General features: G+C 38.1%; 1 protein-coding gene across 2 annotated transcripts in view; it reads right to left on the bottom strand.

Annotated features, from left to right (window-relative positions):
* The window catches only part of ADGRA3 (adhesion G protein-coupled receptor A3), a 118,999-nt gene that overhangs the window by 19,886 nt on the left and 79,408 nt on the right, over positions 1 to 19,705 (bottom strand). For both annotated transcript variants that reach the window (XM_007115844.2, XM_024119309.1), the window contains 4 exons: positions 16,647 to 16,808; positions 14,093 to 14,296; positions 4,681 to 4,894; positions 4,262 to 4,470 (listed from right to left, as the gene is read on the bottom strand). In XM_007115844.2, the coding sequence (XP_007115906.2) occupies positions 4,262 to 4,470; positions 4,681 to 4,894; positions 14,093 to 14,296; positions 16,647 to 16,808 (789 nt within the window). The remainder of the gene's footprint in view (positions 1 to 4,261; positions 4,471 to 4,680; positions 4,895 to 14,092; positions 14,297 to 16,646; positions 16,809 to 19,705) is intronic.

The raw sequence follows: 19,705 nt of genomic DNA, 5'->3' as shown, positions 1-19,705 counted from the left end.
ACAGAGGGAGCCCCGCATACCACAAAAAAAAAAAAAAAAAAAAAAAAAAAAAAAAAAAAAAACATGTGCATGAATATTTACAGCAGCTTTTTCTTGACACCAGATCCTTGCAACAACCAAAATACCCATCAACAGTAGAATGCACAAATTTTGATATCTTTGCACAATGGACTACTATGCAGCAAAAAAAAAAAAAAAAAAAAAAAAAAAGAATAACCTGCTGCCACATGAAAAAACGAAGATGAATCTCACAGATGTAACGATGGGAAAGAAACCAGACACAAAGAGTGCATGCTATACAATTCCACTTATATGGAACTGGAAAAACTCATCTACAGTGATAGACATCAGAAGGGTTATCTCTTGAGATGACAGTGGAAATTAACTAGAAGGAAACATACCAGAGCTTCTGAGTGCTCAAGTCTTTATCTTGATGGCAGCTAAATATGTGTTCACAGATAAAAATATCATCAAGCTATATAGTTAAGATCTGTGCACACTGCTCAATTAGCTCAATTTAACGAAAAAAGGAAAGTGTTGGTCCCCCTTTGATTACCAATTCTACTTCAGATAATTTATCCTGCAGATTTTCTAATGTGTAAAATAATTTTGTACACGGAAATTATTGGAAACAAACAAAATTGAGGAATATGCAAATAAATTATGGTGAGATCATAAAGTAATACTCAGAGGTGAAAAAGAATGAGAAAGCTCTTTAACAATGATATGGAAACTTTCAGAAAGGAAATTTAGTAGTAGGATTAAGAAGACATTTCTGGAGCCTAAATTCCAATTCCAACACCAACGACCTTTGAAAATTTGGTCATGGTCCTTAGCCTCTCTATGCCTTGGTTTCTCCACCTGTAAACTGGGAGTAATAATAGTAGCAGTATACTTCATGATGTGGTCATGACGACCAAATAGGTTAATGCACATAAAGACCTAAGAGCACCTGGTACATAAATGCTTAATGAAAATTAGCCACTGCCATCACCACACTCATATCATCCTAAAAATACCACCTTCAGAAAATATCATCAGCAGCATAAGATATATTGTTCCATGGACATCATTATCATTGTCATAAGATATACTGCTTCCTGGAAAAAAGCATGGTTTAGAACGTTTGTAGCATGCAACCTTCGTGCAAAAATGGAAGAAAATAGGACCATGTATTCATTTTGTTGTAATATACATGAAAATCTCTTCAATAATCTGTAAAAAACTAATCAGGGGTTACCTATTTTGTGGAGAATAGGTGATAAGACAGAGGGTCGGGAGTTCAACTTTTCACTGTACATCAGTGTTAGAAATAACTGAAACATTTGATCCATGTGAATGTAGTACCTACTTAAGAATTATATAAACAAAAACATTGCTAACATTCATGTTCAATTATAGAGTAAATGAAACCAAAGTTCACTTTCATTCAGCAAGTTTTTTTTTTTTTTAAAGGACATCTAATTTATTTATTTATTTTTGCTGTGTTGGGTCTTCGTTTCTGTGCGAGGGCTTTCTCTAGTTGTGGCAAGCAGGGGCCACTCTTCATCGCGGTGCGCGGGCCTCTCACTATCAGGGCCTCTCTTGCTGCGGAGCACAGGCTCCAGACGCGCAGGCTAAGTAGTTGTGGCTCACGGGCCTAGTTGCTCCACAGCATGTGGGATCCTCCCAGACTAGGGCTCGAACCCGTGTCCCCTGCATTAGCAGGCAGATTCTCAACCACTGCACCACCAGGGAAGCCCCCATTCAGGAAGTTTTATATAAACAAAGTTTAAAAACTAGACGTGTAAAAACAAACGAGTGCTCTCTGGTTTCATGTATTTCTAGGTGAATACAATAACAAAAGGGGAATCAAGGTATAGTGATTATTTTATCTTCACTACTATTACCAATTACGTAGTAAGTACTATCATAAATAGTTTGGCCCTACTCATTCAGGTTTTTTACTCACTACTGACCCCAGCTCCTAGAAAGTTTCCTGCTCAATTGGCTATTTCCGATCATATCATTCAAACAAACCCAGTTTCTGCTTAACTTTTTTCCTTGAGAACTTGGGATATAAATGGCTATCGCAGGATGTCTACTGAACTAAACTATGGTATCTATTCGAGATTTACAAACAAATACATTCTTTTGTATCATTTTATAAATACAAATTTACTTAAAACCAGAGCAGGAAAAGTTTTATGGGCTAGCTGCCAAAACAGGAATTTAGACTTGCTATATATAAAACCCAATATTAAGGCAGTTTTCAAGAAAAATAGGATTTTACCTATTGTTCAAAATAGTGTCAGGCAAGGAGAAAAAGATGTTGACTTCTAATTTTTTAAAGCTATTTCTTCTATCTTAGGCATGACTTATTTAAGAGTAGGTATGATTTCATTAACTTTGCCTTCATCTTTCATTAGCAACTCCAAAAATCCCATATACTAACTTTATTACAATTTTGTCAACAATTTCAGATACATTTCACCTTGCTGCCTCTAGGTGGCAGAGCTATACTTAAGAAAAGCGAAAGGATATTCTTTGAAAATAGAAAAAAATCTTGGTGCTATTTCTTAGCTTTAAAGAATTGTGTATCACATTTTTTAAAAGATTAAAAGTATGAAAGATAAAAGAATAGCTTATTCCTTCAAGAAAAGGATTATACTAATTTAAATTGTTGAAAAGAACAGCTAGGAAGTTCAAAACTAGATGTTTTAAACTGGTATTAAATTAAATAAAAATAAAAGTTTCACATGGTACAGTGTCATGTCTTTAACAATGAAGCTTATAAAATGCCTTTTGTGTGTGTCTGCCTTTCATTTCTCTTGCCCAACTTTTTCTAGTTAATTACTATAAAAACTTGAGATGCTGCTGCATCTCTCTTCTCCTTCAGTACTTCTCAGTTTCATGTTATTTTTATAATCAAAACCTGAATGAGAAAACACTTTCAAACTGAAAGAGAAAATGCTTCATATTTTAATTACTGCTTCAACCTTTCTTTGAAAGGTGACTACAAAACAATAGAACGTGAACTTACAGAAACCAGACTCAGACTTACAGAAATGATATCTATTTGTGAAGAGAGTCCTAAACTATCAACACTAACTTTAAGCCCCAAAGGACAGATGACTGATATAAACACAGCTGCGTCTTTGCTAGTGTAGACCCTACCCACTGTCAGCTGGGCTGCGTAACACACACATTAATCCTGCCCTGTCAGGTCATCTACTTACTCCTCTGCCTGTTTGGGACACTAGGTAATGTATCCTAAGTTGAGGAGCAAGGAGAAAACTAAAACACAGAACTGAGGAAAATCTACTCTAATTCAAGCTTGCTTCAAGACCATTTCCAGTGGTAGACGCTCTTTTGTCTTTTTAAGAAAATAATACTTCACTTAAAGTAAAATATATCACGTGTCAAGATTATTTGGTGCTTTGATTAAAATACTGTCTAGATGAGCTGGAGGCAGAAATCAGAATGCAGGCGTCCTCACTCCCAGGCTAGCCTCAAGCCATTGCTGTGAAATATCCTTCACAGTCATCAGTAATTCCTACCACTATGCTCTGAATGCATGTATACATACTCCAGGATGTTAGTATCTTATAATAACCACAATATGAAATAAACACGACCATGGCTAATTTCATAATTATCAACTCAGGAATCAGATTCACTTAAATGACTCATTAATAAAAAGATCTGTTCCTATACATTAATAACTGGTTATTCTACCAAAGATTAATAGACATGAAAAATGGTAAATAACACAAGACATTAACTTGATTAGCATTAAAACTGAAGATATTTGGGTCAATACTGTCACTTGCAGCAACTAAACTGCAATTATCACCATTACTCTAAATTCAAAAGGAGTCTAAAAATTATGATGTGTAGTGGGATAAGGCACTAGATGGCAAAGAAGGAAAACCTCTCACTATTCATTGTGCATCTTTGGGCAAATGAGTCACGCTTTCTGGGTTGAGAGTTGGACTGCATACACCCAAGATGTTTCCAAATTTTAAGGTCAAGGTCTAGTTGAATGGATTTGCTTACAAAGTTTACTGAAAATTCCTAAGCCAAATTCAATCCCATACATTTCACTTCGTAGTAACTCAGTTTCCCTTTAAACTCAGAATTACACCAAAAGTCGCCTCTTACTTAAAGAGAGCAATTTATGTCAAAAGTTTTAAAAAAACAATCTTCATTTGAGCTTAACTACGCATAGGGAAAAATGAGAATACTTAGTGTTTATGCATAACGTTAACAACTGCCGTACCATTAAAACCGCATAGTTACTAAGGGAGTAGCACTGAATGGTAGTGATATTTTCATCTGAGCAGAGTATACGGCACCCATCTGATGTCCAGCCCCCTTGTCCGTTCAGCAAATCAAAATCCCACTGGGCGGCCACAGGATCTGCTCCGTGCGCAATTCGACGCAGTGTCACATTAACAGGGATGTGGTGGGTATCGATGTTCACACCATCTGGAGGATATGGGAAATAAAAATATTTCTGAAACAAACTTCATAAACAATTAAATGTCAACTTATCCACGAATGGGAACTCTGCAAATACCTTTTCTTCACTAGTGACTCATTAAAATGAGAAGGAACAAAAACAAGCATCTTTAGGAACAGGGCATGATAAAGTCGTATTGTCCAATGACTACAGGATGACATATGCCACAGACGAACCTAGTTTGGTGAGAATCACTGGGGTAACCACTGTACGCCGTTTTCCATCATCGGCCAAATTTGTCGAATTCCCGGTGGCTGGAAAAAGCTTTCCATTGCGGAATGCGATGAGTTGAAGCTTATAGAGAGAGTCATCACTTGGTCTGACTTCTCTTTTTTGCTTTGGTGAGAAAAGGGAAGGAGGAAGCTGAATAGAAGCCTCTACAATAGTATTCTGAAAACATATTTAAAAAAAAAAAAAAAACAGAAACAAAGAAGAGTTGTCAAATTAGTAGGCAAACACCAGGAATATTTTAGACAGTTATGAATGTTGTCTAGTTATATGCTGAATATAGTTTTTAAATGTAGGTATGTGAAATTTAATAGAACAATTTATCTGTTAAGTGAAATGTCTAAACATCATATAATAGCATAGAACAAAAGAAGTAGAAAATGAAGAGAAAAGCAAGCTCTATTTCAAAGCGCTAAAGTAGTGAACAAGGGATTATTTCAAACTATAAAGTGAATTTTCCTGATAATGTACATTGCTGAAGTAGATAGCATTAAACAGAACAGGGATCCCAATGACCAGTCTTCGTATGAATTTTACAACGACAAAATATGCTAAATGAGCACAAAGGGAGCATATCACAAATGTGAGTATAATTAAGTTGGGCTTATGAAACTTTAAGGTGATTTATGATGGATTCCAACTGTCGAACGACAGAAGAAAGAAATTATACACAAACATAATAGAAGTTTAGATTCAGCAAACTTATTTTAGCAGAAGACTGAGACTAAGAAACACATCACGTTTAGGAAAACACAGTAATAAAGACGAACAAGTGAAAATTCTGGCTGGGCACTGAGTGTTCTTCAGATTTCTTTATTAGGGATTTTAAAATTATAAATTATTCAGCATTTCATAAAAAATGAATCTGTACACCAGGGAGGCAAATAATTATCTAAAAACGTCCTTATTTTAAAGACATCACAAAGCCGCTCTCTTGGCACTCACTTCTCTCTCCAATCCAACATACACGATGCCAACAGAATTTCCTCTTCAACAAATCTGTTGTTATTTCAGTTCAAATAACACCTTGGTTCCCAAATGTTTAGAAACTATGGCCAAAAAATCCTAAGTATGCCATATAATTTGGCTAATTTCCTTGTCCCAAATTCATCCCCTAACACTCCCTACACCACAAGACTGGGCCACACTGAGTTTATCACTGTTTGAAATCTCCTTTTTAAATGCCACTGTGCACATGCCAGCATCTCTGGCTGAAATGCTCCATGATTCTTTGATTTGGTAAGCTCAAACTGGTCAGATTTGATTTTCAGTACGTTAATTCCGCTGGCAATGCAAAGGATAGAGGATCAGGATGAGAAAGGCTGGCAGCCAAGAGAAGGACGCTGCAAAGTTCTATAAATAGGGCTTTTGGTTGGGGGGGGTGATTAATTACACGACTCGTCCAGATACTGCTTTTACAGGTAGGTGCTCCCTCTTCTAGACTCATGCAGCATTCTGTACACAGCTCCAGGATAACTAATACTTAAAAGGAGCACTGTGCATCTGTCTGCTCCTCTTAACTAGAGGAAGAGAATTTTTGAATGCAGATAATCTCATTTATTTTTGGATAGCCGATGTTAATAATAGTTCCTGGCACTAGTATTTGATAAAATAGCCCATTGTTTATGAAATTAATGAAAGTCTGTGTGGCATTTTTTTAAAAGGTTCTACTGAAGCAAATGATTGACTTCAGATTTAGTTTTTAACTGCCGTGCTTAGAACAATGTTGTAACACAGTAAATAACCATAAATATCTGTTGGAAAAAAGTATTTCAGAAGTTTGAATGTTGACAGTTGAATATTACTTTTAAATTGAGGATGCCGAGAAAATATTCAGTAGAAATATTTCACCTAAGAAAACATATAAAAAGGTTTCTACTATTCTCAAAAATATAACTTGATAGGAAAACAAAGTTTATTATAAATTCACTCACTAATATAGTATACTTCTATCAAGTATATAAATTTCTCCTAAGTATATAAGGATGCATGCGAAAAAGGAAAAACATCAGTAGATTGATTTAATTAGAAGGTCAAAATCCTGAGGAACTGTTATATACCAGACACTTATTAAGCTTAAGTACTTTAAAATTCATAAAATAATTCTGTTGTGAACACAAAATAACTTGAAAACAAAGCGTAGCTCTCTGGGAAAGTTTTCTAACAAATCAAATTAATTTAAAAAAAGAAGTCATACTTTACTTTCTAAAAGAGCCGAAAAAGGAAACGACAACTATAATTTCTAGAAGTATAAGCTGTTTTCTACACAAATTTAAACTTGTAAAACCATCCCAACAACAACAAATGAAAAACCTCAGGTGTACGGACAGATCCCTGAGAGATGAGAGCTACAAATTCAAGGCTGTTAGACACTTACGATTTCTAAAACATCTTTCAAAGTCCAATAAAGAATATTACTAAATAATAATTATAGGTCCCCTGGGGTGGCCTGGGGTGCTGGAAAAGCAAACTTCACCTATATCAATAATATTTAATTTTTACAGTAAAAAAGTAACACTGGCATATTTAATCTCCTTAAAAGAAGTACTGATCATTTATTCTAGGAAGGTGGTAAATCTAATGAAAAAAATCGCTAAGGAACACATTTGTTACATTTACTGTGACTGTACTTAGCCTGAAGACAAGAACACAAAGGTAATAATTTCATTTAACCATATATTCATTTTTAAATATATGGATTACAGCAATGGAAATAGATATAAAACATACGAATTATAGCTAATAAATCAGAAAAATCTCTCCTAAAAACCTCTGGGGAACCCTCCTACACTGTTGGTGGGAATGTAAGTTGGTGCAGCCACTACGGAAAACAGTATGGAGGTTCCTTAAAAAACTAAACATAGAGCTGCCATATGATCCAGCAATCCCACTCCTGGGTATATATCTGACAAAACTGTAATTCAAAAAGACAACCTGCACCCCTATGTTCATATTCATAGCAGCACTATTCACAATAGCCAAGATATGGAAACAACCTAAATGTCCTTCGACAGATGAATGAATAAAGATGTGGTACACACATACAATGGAATACTACTCAGTCATAAAAAAGAATGAAATAATGCCATTTGCAGCAGTATGGATGAAACTAGAGATTATCACACTAAGTGAAGGAAGTCAGAAAGAGAAAGACAAATACCATATGATATCACTTATATGTAGAATCTAAAATATGACACAAATGAACTTATCTATGAAACAGAAACAGACACACAGACATAGAGAACATATTTGTGGCTGCCAAGGAGGAGGGGGAGTGGGGAGGGATGGACTGGGAGTTTGGGGTTAGCAGATGCAAACCATCACATATAGAATAGATAAACAACAGGGTCCTACTGTAAAGCACAAGGAACTACATTCAATAACCTGTAATAAACCATAATGGAAAATAATATAAAAAGAATGTATATACAGGTATAACTGAATCATTTTGCTGTACAGCAAAAATTAACACAACATTGTAAATCAACTATATTTCAATTAAAAAAAAAACTTTCGGAAAGACACGTTTTTGGTGTCTAACATCTATTAATGAAGACCATATGCCACCCATGGGGAGAGGAACATGAGATCTGAAAGAAGAAACCAGAATTTGGATCCCAGCTTCACCATGTAGTAGCTGCTTACACTGAACAATTTTGTCTACCCTGTGAGTTACATCTGTCACATGCAGCTAATGATCTTCCTAACAAATGATTATGAGGACCAAAGGGGATCACGACCATGACAAGCACAAAACGCTATGGAACTGTGGGTGGTATTTTTATTATTATTTCAGGCATACCTCGTTTTATTGCACTTCACAGATAACTGCATTTTGGGGGGCAGGAGGTGGTTTTTTGGGTTTTTCTGGTTTTTTTTTTTTTTTTAACAAACTGAAGGTTTGTGGCAACCCTGTGTTGTCAGTTAGCATTTTTTAGTAATAAAGTATTTTTTAATTTAAGGTTTGTACATTGTATTTTAGGCATAATGCAACTGCACACTTAATAGACTACAGTATAGTATAAACATAACTTTTACATGCACTGGGAAACCACAAACTGTGTGACTCGCTTTATTACAATATTTGCTTTACTACAGTTATCTGGAACCGAACCCGCAATATCTCCGAGGTCTGCCGGTACTGCCACAGTGTGGCAGGTCGTTATCTGGAGGCTGGGGAGAGAGAAAAATGCCTTAAAGTAATTGACTTAACCAACAATAATCTAAAACCTCATCTTGTTTTGACTTCTACAACTCAGCTTTAGTTTTAACTTCAATACTAAAAAATTGACAAACTATACACACATGAAATAATGTTATCAGAGAGCTCTAATCATGAATTTATTTGCTGAATTCATGCATATTTCCTTATTTAGAATGACACTAGGAAGAAAATGATAAGTATCATAACAGATGTTAACTCAAATATTTTCACTAGATTTTAACATCATTCCTTATGAAACAATCTGGACTTCTGACACTACGTAATTAATAAATCAAAATTTTCTGAAATCCTAATGTTGTTTAAGTCTCTAGAATTCTAACAATAAAATTAGAATGGGTCAAAGAGCCAGCTGATTAAAAACAGTAATTTGTTCATGTCTCCTTGACTATCTACTCACTAGATTTTAAACAGATAGATGTTATGATACATCCTAATTATTTTCTTGTGTATAATTAGTTATTAACTTCATTCCACCTTTTGATTATCTCACCAGTGAAGATTAACAGGGATTATGTTTGCCTTTAGAATTTTTTTTAACTGACTTTCTTTGTGAATTAAGTTCGGCTGCTAATTTTTGTTCAACGGCATTTATTGGATGTTTCATTCCTCTATGCATGGCACTGTGCAGAATCTAGAGATATACAATGAAATAAGCCATGGTCCTTGCCCTCAAATATTAAAAATCTAGCAAGGAAAAGACAACAACAATAATAAAACAATAAGAGCTAACATTTATTAAGCGCTAACCCTGGGCCAGGCACTGCTGTAAATGTCTACATATTTGCCTCATTAAACCCTCTCAATAACCCTATGAGTTTAGTACCACTTCATGATCCCTTTGTAACAGAAAGGAACTGACATTCAGAGAGGTTAAGATACTTGCCCAAGTTTGCATAGCTTTTAAGTGGGGGAGCCAAACATGAACACATTTAGGTAACCGTATCCTCTGGCCTCTCACTATAACTCAACTCAGCAGCATACCAGCTTCTAATTATTCTGGACAGTGAACAAAGCACTACAGGGCTAAAAGGCAATGACGAATTCTGTCTGAGGAAGAGAAGGAAGCTGCCAACCGAATGGAGTCTTAGAAGACAGTAGCAGTGATTTCCCCAAGCAGGGGGGACACTGAGGGCATGAAAAAGGGCACATAGGAAGGCAGGAAGTGTGACGATGTATACGACTGGCTTGGAAATGCAAAGGACTTCAGTTGGGCTAAAGCCCTAGATGGGATGAGAGAAATATGGGATGCATAAAGAAAACCTGATTTCTAAATTCCAGACAAGAAAATTTTAAAGAACCAATTCTTTCTGGCTACATTAACAGCTGAATTCAAAACACCAACAGCTACTAAAAGCTCTTAGCAGTTAATCGAAAATAGGTAATATTTTGGATGCTAACATATCTGAATTATGGTAGCAACAGTGGAAGGAAGCATTTGGTTAAGAAAAAAATTAGATTAGGTGCTGTAAGGGTCAGATGACAGGTTAATTCAATCTCCAACCGGCTGAATGACTGAGGCCAGGCACTCGATTTCATCAATGAATCAAGCACTAGCTCTGACCTCGAGTAACCCTCAGTCCAACGCAGGAGTTGTAAGAAACCCATTTGGCTCCCGTGTGTAACATGCAATGACAGAGATGAGCAGAGTGTTATGGGCAAAGCGAGGAAGGGGAATTAAGATGAGGATGGAAGAGGCGAGGACAGACCAAATGGTATTAGGTAAGATTCTCTAAGTTGACATTGCTGCTGTGTGTTATCATAAAACCAAGGAGCTGGGGAGGGGAGAGGATGAGCAGGGGTTCTAGTAGAAGAATGAGCATATGAGCCTGGCCTAAGAATGGCCAGTAGTTGGAAGAGACAACAAGGGAAGTTTTCTGTTACTAGACAAGGGCAGATAAATGCCAAATGATGACGTTAACTGACAGCCAGCCTCCAGAGGAACACCAAGCCTCCAAGGGACACCATTTATTGTGGGATCTGCAAGGTCCGTTTCCATGTTGGGTAGATGCAGGGATAACGTTCACAATCTTAACAATCTGAGCAGCTTCCTCAGAGGGGAAGTCTCGTACAGGACCTCTGCTCTGTAGGTACCGGCCCTTTAGTTGCTTAAGGGTGGACAGACTGGGTCGTGTTCCTGGAAGAAGGACCAGGACGCCAGCTGAGGAGACTCAGGGGACTGGGGCAGCAGCTATTCGCTAAAGGGTAAGGAAGTACATCAATATTTTACTAACTGGTATGGTTGGATTGGTACGTGCTGGCTGAAGACTGCCCTAGGCAGACCAATCTGTATGAAAAGGATGAATTTTTAAGAAGAGCCTGGAGACACAGAGACTAAATAGGAGCTCACGATAGCGTGGGCAATGAAGAACGGAAGTCCAATCTGGGCTGTGAAGGTAATAAAGACAGGACAATAGAGATTCAAGAAATATGTAGAAAGCAACTCAAGCTAGGCTCCTACTGCTAAGGACTGTCTTTTTATGGGTTTAACTTCTTACGCTAGCATGTTCTCCCATCCAAGGGTAATACGATCAATTATGAGATGTTCAAGATGTCTAGTCAGTATATTCAAGGCATTAAAAAAAAAATAGGCAAAAAGAGTAAAAACTGCCATAGTATAAAGTCTACAACGTAAAAGTTTCCTGTTAAAATGCTAAGGCATTTGGTACTCTCAACATTAAAAATTTTAACTAATTTTGTGTCATGAAGGATATGTTCCGTTTTCACTAGGTTTAAGCATGTCCATCTATAAAGCATGAATAATAGTGTGATGTGTCCCTGGTTTCTGGCCACCAAGATGATCTTAAAATGATAGAACAGTATGAAATTAACAAATTTGAGAGTATTCATTTAAAGCTTTCTACTTCAGTAGGCAGAAACTCTCCTTACCCAAAGGGATAGGTTGTAAAGTTGATGAAATGTTGGGTTTCATCATTTTTAATTTCTCTTAGACGATCATCTAAGATAGAAGGGTTCATCAATTTTAAGTATTCCTAAAAGACATACACCTCTCATGGGCTTGTGTGTGATGCTGGGTTTTTTTGTTTTTTTTTTTAAGATATTCGCCATGTATCTCTTCTTTAGGTCTTTTTATTTTTTTTTAATTTTTATTTATTTATTTTTATATTTATTTTTGGCTGTGTTGGGTCTTCGTTTCTGTGCGAGGGCTTTCTCTAGTTGGGGCGAGCGGGGGCCACTCTTCATCGCGGTGCACGGGCCTCTCACTATCGCGGCCTCTCGTTGCACGGCGCAGGCTCCAGACGCCACTCTTCATCGCGGTGCACGGGCCTCTCACTATCGCGGCCTCTTGTTGCAAAGCACAGGCTCCAGACGCGCAGGCTCAGTAGTTGTGGCTCACGGGCCTAGTTGCTCCACGGCATGTGGGATCCTCCTGGACCAGGGCTCGAACCCAGGTCCCCTGCATTAGCAGGCAGATTCTCAACCACTGTGCCACTAGGGAAGCCCTGTGATGCTGTTTTGATGCCTTTTGTGGTATGTTTTTACCAATAAAAAAACACTAAGGAAAGGAGCAGGCATTAAGGAGTAGCATCGCTAGGTGTGTCAAATACTCTCATACAGTCAAGAGTAACAAATCTTGCCAATTTTCCTCTGAATATATGGTGTCAAGTAAATATATTATCATTAGATGTTCTGACATAGTTGAGATTGTCTTGGGCAGTGGGGGAAGTTGGACTATTATTAAGTTAGGCAAACTGGCTCTCCTTATGGAGGTCACCAGGGTAAAGTATGACAAAATATATTAATTCTTCATTCATTCATTCATTCATTCATTCATTCAATATTTGAGCCTCCACAGTGTACCAGGACACTTAACACCTATTTCATTGATTATTATGCAGGCATTAAAATGACTGGAATATTGTTTGTGACATAATTCAGGAACAAACCAGAAACAAAGCACTGTGTAATTATAAACTACCAAAAACACAGTTACACGTGGCCACACAAAGCTCAACAAAAAATCGTGATTCCATTAGGGTGTTGAAATTGTACTTGCACCGTTTGCTTCAATGCAGTTTAAGGAAACACGCCTGAACCCCAAATTTTAAAAATCAATAAAAATGCTTTTAATTTTGCCTACTGCAATAAAACACACAATTTGTGAACACACATCACATGCTTGCACTTCTGTGCTAAAAATCTTGATCTACAGCTTGCCTGATTAAATGCCTGAATTTTCCCATTAGGCCCGGGAGGCACAGAGCCAAGGGCACACAATACTTTTAGGAGGTCTACGAAAACGTTTTTCTTTAAAATCAGAAGCATAAAAATGAACTTTAAAGTCAAAGAAAATGTCTCAATATGTACTATTAATATATTCATCTTTTTACCACTGCAGTTATAAAATATAATTTTAACATATTTGTGTGGAGAAAGGGGTCCAGAGGACAAAAATGTCTAGGCCCATGAAAATCATGATGTGTCCCTTCTTGGTCTAAATTTCTTTCAAAACAACAGCAAAGGCAATACCAATATCCCCTCCCTCCAAATAACTTTTAGTACGATTATCTTTGCAAAGCAAAACATTCTGAGTACAGTCATCCTCCATATCCACAGAGGACTGAGTCCAGGATCCCCTCGGATACCCAAACCTATGGATGCTCAAGTCTCTCACGTTAACATGGCATAGGGCTTCCCTGGTGGCACAGTGGTTGAGAATCCGCCTGCCGATGCAGGGGACACAGGTTCGTGCCCCGGTCCGGGAAGATCCCACATGCAACAGGAGAGGCCACAACAGTGAGAGGCCCGCATACCGGAAAAAAACAAAAAACAAAAAAACAAAAAAAAACCCCAAAAACATGGCATAACAGCTGCATATAACTAGGCATACCTTCCAGTATACTTTCTTTAAATCATCTCTAGATTACCTATAATACCTAATGCAGATGCTATGTAAATAACTGAAAATACAATGTAAAACCTATGTAAATAGTTGCCAGCATGCAGCAAATTTAAGTTTTGCTGTTTGGAACTTTCTGGGATTTTTTTTATTTGACTGAATATTTTCAATCTGCAGTTGGTTGAATCTGCAGATGCAGAACCTACATATACAGAGGGTTGACTGTATTCTAATCTAACTGTAAAGCCTTAAATGATTACAGAATATAACGTACCTTCAGAGCCAGACTTGAAAACGTATTTGAAACGTTGCACTTAAAGCTCAGCTGTTTATCCAGGTTTCCATCCGGATCCCGCCTCCCATAGTCAGAAAAGCCTGTCCGGTCAGTAGCTGCCACTTTCTGGAACACGGTACATGTCATCCCAGTGAAGCCAGCAGCCTTGATGACATAAGCTTCCAGAGCAATATTGGGTGAATACTTCAAAAGTCAATCAAACAGGAGTTATAAAAGATTTATAATATGGGAAAAAAGCACTTTCAAAGAGTTTCAAACACAAAACACTATACATAAGCTAGAAGAGAAAGCTCACATTCTTACTAAACAAAGACACTGTAGATAACTGGCAGAATGAAAAAAGATGCTGGAAACAAAAGGATGTCCTAAAATAGAAAGATACCCATGAAAAGGAAAAGAGCAAGTCCCAAAGTATGGAAGATCAGATATAAATGAGAAGTCCATTTACAATAATTTGAAGAGTACGCTGCAGGAAACTATGAGCTGAAAATGCAAGTGTCTTACAAAAAAAAAAAACAAAAAACAAGCTAGAAAAATCAGTGGACCCCCTTAATGATCATAATACACTTAAAAGTTGCTTCATTCAACCCTTCATACCATCTTTACTTTTTCCTTTCACGGGGACAACAACTCTTAGCATTCAGTTTCACCAATAAAATCTTTATACAGACTTGCTCCAAAGCTGTTTCTTCAGAAAAAGAAGGGAGGTGCTAGGCCAGACAGAAATGAACAGACTTTAAAAGCAAATTAGGCCAGAAAATCACCTGAAAGAGATGGCACGTGCCCCAACAATTTTAAGGAATGCAAGAGTGAGACTGAACTCGAGGGTCCACCAAAATGTACGGCCTGCCAATACAAACAGCCACCAAGCCCATGTCTGGAGGACTGCTGCCACCACTCCCTCTGTGAGAACCACAACAGAGAGGGCATGAGAAGTGACAGGCTGACGGGTCTCTTTCACATCCAGCAAGATGACAGCATGTGCTGTAAATTTCAGGGACAAGATGACATCTCCTTCCTTCAAGGATGATTCATTCTATGCCTACTATAGAGGCAAGGCATCATTCTAAGTACCATATGTGGACGAAGTCCTCTCTAAAAAATTTTTTTTAAACATAGGACTTTCGTGCGAGGCATCTAAAATCTACTGGGAAGATTAAAATTTTTAAATATAAGAAGGCAGAATTTTCCAAGTACAATATGCCAGTAGAAAATAACTGGTGGCTTCCTAAATTTTTAAGACTAAGGAATCTCTGCATTAGCTTCTGTCCCACAGGTGACACATTGCAAAAAATCTTACTAAATTCAATTATATTTAGCAAATTATATTTGAAATTTTTTTGTCAATCAAAGACATATATAATCATGATAAACATGTGAAACCTCAGTTGAAAGAAAGAAAACTGCCATTTTGAGATGCCCTTGAAGCCATATCATAAGTAGATATATAGTTTCTCAGAAACTTTTTTATACTTTGAAATGGTGTGCAAATACCCACTACACTGCTCCCTATTATATCCTTGGGTTCTCAGAAGAACGAAGGAAGTTCTCTGTGCTGAGTAATAAGCAAGGCTGAAGCACAGGATTGAAAATGGATCTAAATGACCTGGAGGACCAAGTGTGGCCTTAAAACTGGCAAGCTCACTTCAAGTAAGATCATATGCCTGAGAGGGCAACTACCCTGAACTATGTTGTCAAGATAGGAGTCATGCTAAGCCTCCATTTTGTTTATTTTTCAGGAAAGTACTCCGAAACTTAACTGAGCCAAAGGACCAATAAAACACAGTCTCATCAAAAAGCTTCCACTGATCAATGGAAAGACAGCAATCTTGAATTGTGTAAAATCATAGGAGGAGGTACAGAACATTCGATGGACCCATTAAAATAGTTAGAAAATGAAAATCATGGGCCGGATCAGAATATGACTGCTAAAAGAATAAAGCATTATTTATTATATTTACCACGTCTGTCATATTTACCACATTTTAGAACAAAAAAAGGAAGCCGTACACCAAGAAATTTAGGACAAATAAAACAATACTATTTAATGGAGCGATTATTACATATAAATAACTCATTTTTCCAAGAATGAAACTGACTGAAAAATGCCCATAGGTTCAGAAGGGCTGGGGGGAATCCTTGTTCCCTTTTGAAATTGAAACCTGGGCAAGAAATCCAGCACAGTCTCAAAACATCCTTCAGGGATGGGAACAGAATACCAGCTAGGATGGACAGTGGGTATGTGACAGGAGGGCAATTCTATAGTGCTGTTATTTGTGTTGTAGCAAGTTTCAGAGGATGAGATGGTGTTAACCGTTCAAATTACAAATTAAGATAGCACTTTCCAGTTACCAAGAACACAGACTTTTCAGAGGCAAAATTCTCTCTTAAAATGTCTGAGAACAGGAAATTCTGTAATAATCAGCAATAACAAAATACTCGCCCCATAATGGGGAACAGACTTATCTCTTTTGAGTTAGAGCTGCTTTAAATGAACCTTTTCCTTAGAATTCTAGGCTAATGTTGCACTTACTGTTGAATAAACATGAGCTCCGTTTGCTAGCCGGTATGTGGCGATGCGCTGTAGACACTGAACGATCCTACTGCAGGCTTTAGCTTCCCTCTGCGCCAGCCCCAGGACACGATCGTCAGCCAACATGATGTTACTTGCAATGTCAACCATCACATCACCGAGCTAGCAGGCGTGCAGGAGAGAAAAGGAAGCTCTTTAAAGCCAACGCAGGCGGCTTTACATCATCAAAATCCTAATGAGACACCAAGATGGGCCTTCAGTCTAAATTTTCACGTGAAACCCCAACAGGCATTTGACTTGCTTCTCATTAAAACATCTTCAGATAGGAAGAGCACAGTCAGTTATAACCATTTGGTAATATTCAGCTCAAAACAGTGCACGTAAGTAACCATCGAATCATTGGTGAAAAGACCGACATGCAGTACTCAAACTGATCAATGATGGGGGGCGAAGGGGAGAAAGGCGATTAAATTAATCAAGGGGAGGGAAAAGATGTCACGTGATTCTCAGAACAAAAAGACCTCGAATCTGTCTGGAAAAATACTTATCTTCTTTTTGCGTGTTACTTTATTATTGCGTTACTTTATTAATGTTGCGTGTAACATTATTATTAAGAAATATTTGCCACACATTGTCAATCAACTATACTTCAACTTAAAAAAATTTTTTTTAATTAAAAAAAAGAAAGAAACTTACACTGGCTCCCTCTTTAGTATCCTGTTATGTTCAAAACTCTAGGTATGTCCAACTACTGCAAGTTCCCCATATGCGCTGGGAACTTGTCTATGCACATGTGGTTCCCTCTACCTCGCATGAGCTGCTTCTTGCTTTCCTCCCAACTCAAGGGATGGCTTAAGACCCAGTGCCACAAAATAAATGGATCCTAGGAAGTGTCCACTTTTCCACCGCTTGTTTCGTTTCATTTACTGTGAGTTCTTTTCATTAGCTCAGTTTGTAACTTACAGATGTAAACATCTGTCGGGCAATGCCAGTGGAATGTCAATTGGCCGTTGTTGATGGTGACTTGTGTGTCCCATATCAGAGAAGTGCACTGAACAGTCCAGGCTAAGGAGGCAGCCTGTTGTCAAGGGGGTTTGCTACTGAGCAAAATGTTCACAAGACGGAGAGCCATGGCAGAAAGAACACAAGCATTCCAGAGGTAGCACTGGAGGATTTACAAACTGGCAGGTCCTCTAACCAAGAAAGAAGCATCAAAAGCCCCAAAGCCAAGCCAGAAAGCCAAGGCCGTTTCAGCAGACCTTTAGATCATCCCAGAAGATCCCAGCTGAGCTTTTCAACCCTGTTCTGCCTCCAATATTCTTCCCAGAGTGTGTAACTATGACAGCTGAGAGGGGTTTGTAAAAAGGTCAGTCCTTTCCACCCATGGTTCACTTCAGGAACAAGACAAGCCTGCGGAAATCCACCAGATCCCACCCTCGGAGCCCTGGAGTGAAGCAACTGCAGTAAGAACAGGGGAAAGAACAGAACCGCAGATCCTGACCGCGACCAGGGCAGGCACCTCCCATACCTTCCTTTATTTGTGAAATAGGATAATAACCATCCTGTTTTTTCTGCATGTTGTAAAGATTAAGTTCCACTAGTAACTATAAGACTCCTGAAACCATGCCTGGCACGTGGCAGGCACTCAAAACATAGCTCTTCTTGTTATTTTTATTGTTTTTTATTTTCATTTCAATCCCAAAGTAAGTCTATCTGAGGATGACAGGCTATAGAAGAAGTGTTAAGAGGGGTACATTTTTCTTTTTTCTTTTTTTTTTTTTTTGCGGTATGCGGGCCCCTCACTGTTGTGGCCTCTCTCGTTGCAGAGCACAGGCTCCGGACGCGCAGGCTCAGCGGCCACGGCTCACGGGCGCACCCGCTCCGCGGCATGTGGGATCTTCCCGGACCGGGGCACGAACCTGCGTCCCCTGCATCGGCAGGCGGACTCTTCAACCACTGCGCCACCAGGGAAGCCCAAGAGGGGTACATTTTTAAACTCTATATGTTCATACATATAAAAAGGAACAATGCATCCAGCAAAACTGCCACTTCCTCCTCTGGAAAGCCCCACCGCCTCATCGAATTAAAATATAGTTGACTGACTTCATACTGACCTTACCATCGTGTGTCACAAGTCTGTCCTTATTTTAATTCCAATGTAAACATCTTGGGGGCAGGGACAGCACAACATCCTATTTATATCCATACTCTTATTCATTAGTGTAACTCTTCGTATAAAAGCCAATAGCTGTACAATATCCATTCACTCCCTGACTAAATATCTATTGAGGACCAAGGTGAACTAGACACTGTCCCAAGCAATGGAGATTCAGCACTTAAAGAAACATAAAAGATCTGTTTTGGAGTTTATACCTAGTAAAGAAAATATATAACAAGCAAGTAAATACATTTTTAAAAAGTGACTAGGTTGTGCTACCTGCAATAAAGGAAATAAGCAGAGTAGTATATGATAGATAGTAATGGAATATAATTCAAAAACCCTATTCCAATAGACTCACATATTCTCAAGAGGCTGTTCACCCAAACCCAAGACATTAACAAGATCAAACTCTGTAGAATCCTGAGTCTGTTCATTTGACACAATTTTTGAAAACATCAACACCTTGGAACATATTCCTAAAAACAACAGGTATGAGGGTAAATTTCATTTTAACAGTAGCCCTTATTTCTGGAGTTATGAAGATGGGTAGTGACTCCTGAATATGTCAATGCCATTTATATAGCAACTGAAATAATAACTGCCACCTCTTAATGGGAATTCAGAGTAGCTGGACTAATTTGGTTTTTATCTCTTATTCTTAACTTTTATTTCAAATTTGTATGTGAAAATAAATAAAAAAGAGATGATGCGGTAAGATATACCTTACTGCAGGGGTCCCCAACCTTTCTGGCACCAGGGACTGGTTTCCTGGAAGACAATTTTTCCATGACAGGGGGTGGAGGAGGGGATGGTTCAGGCGGTCATGCGAGCCATGGGGAGCTATGGGGAGTGATGGGGAGGGACGGGGAGGGATGGGGAGCGATGGGGACGGGGAGTG

The sequence above is a fragment of the Physeter macrocephalus genome, chromosome 7 (genome assembly GCF_002837175.3).
Source record: "Physeter macrocephalus isolate SW-GA chromosome 7, ASM283717v5, whole genome shotgun sequence".
Taxonomy (NCBI): Eukaryota; Metazoa; Chordata; class Mammalia; order Artiodactyla; family Physeteridae; genus Physeter; species Physeter macrocephalus.
This window is presented reverse-complemented; position numbering and strand designations above follow the sequence as displayed.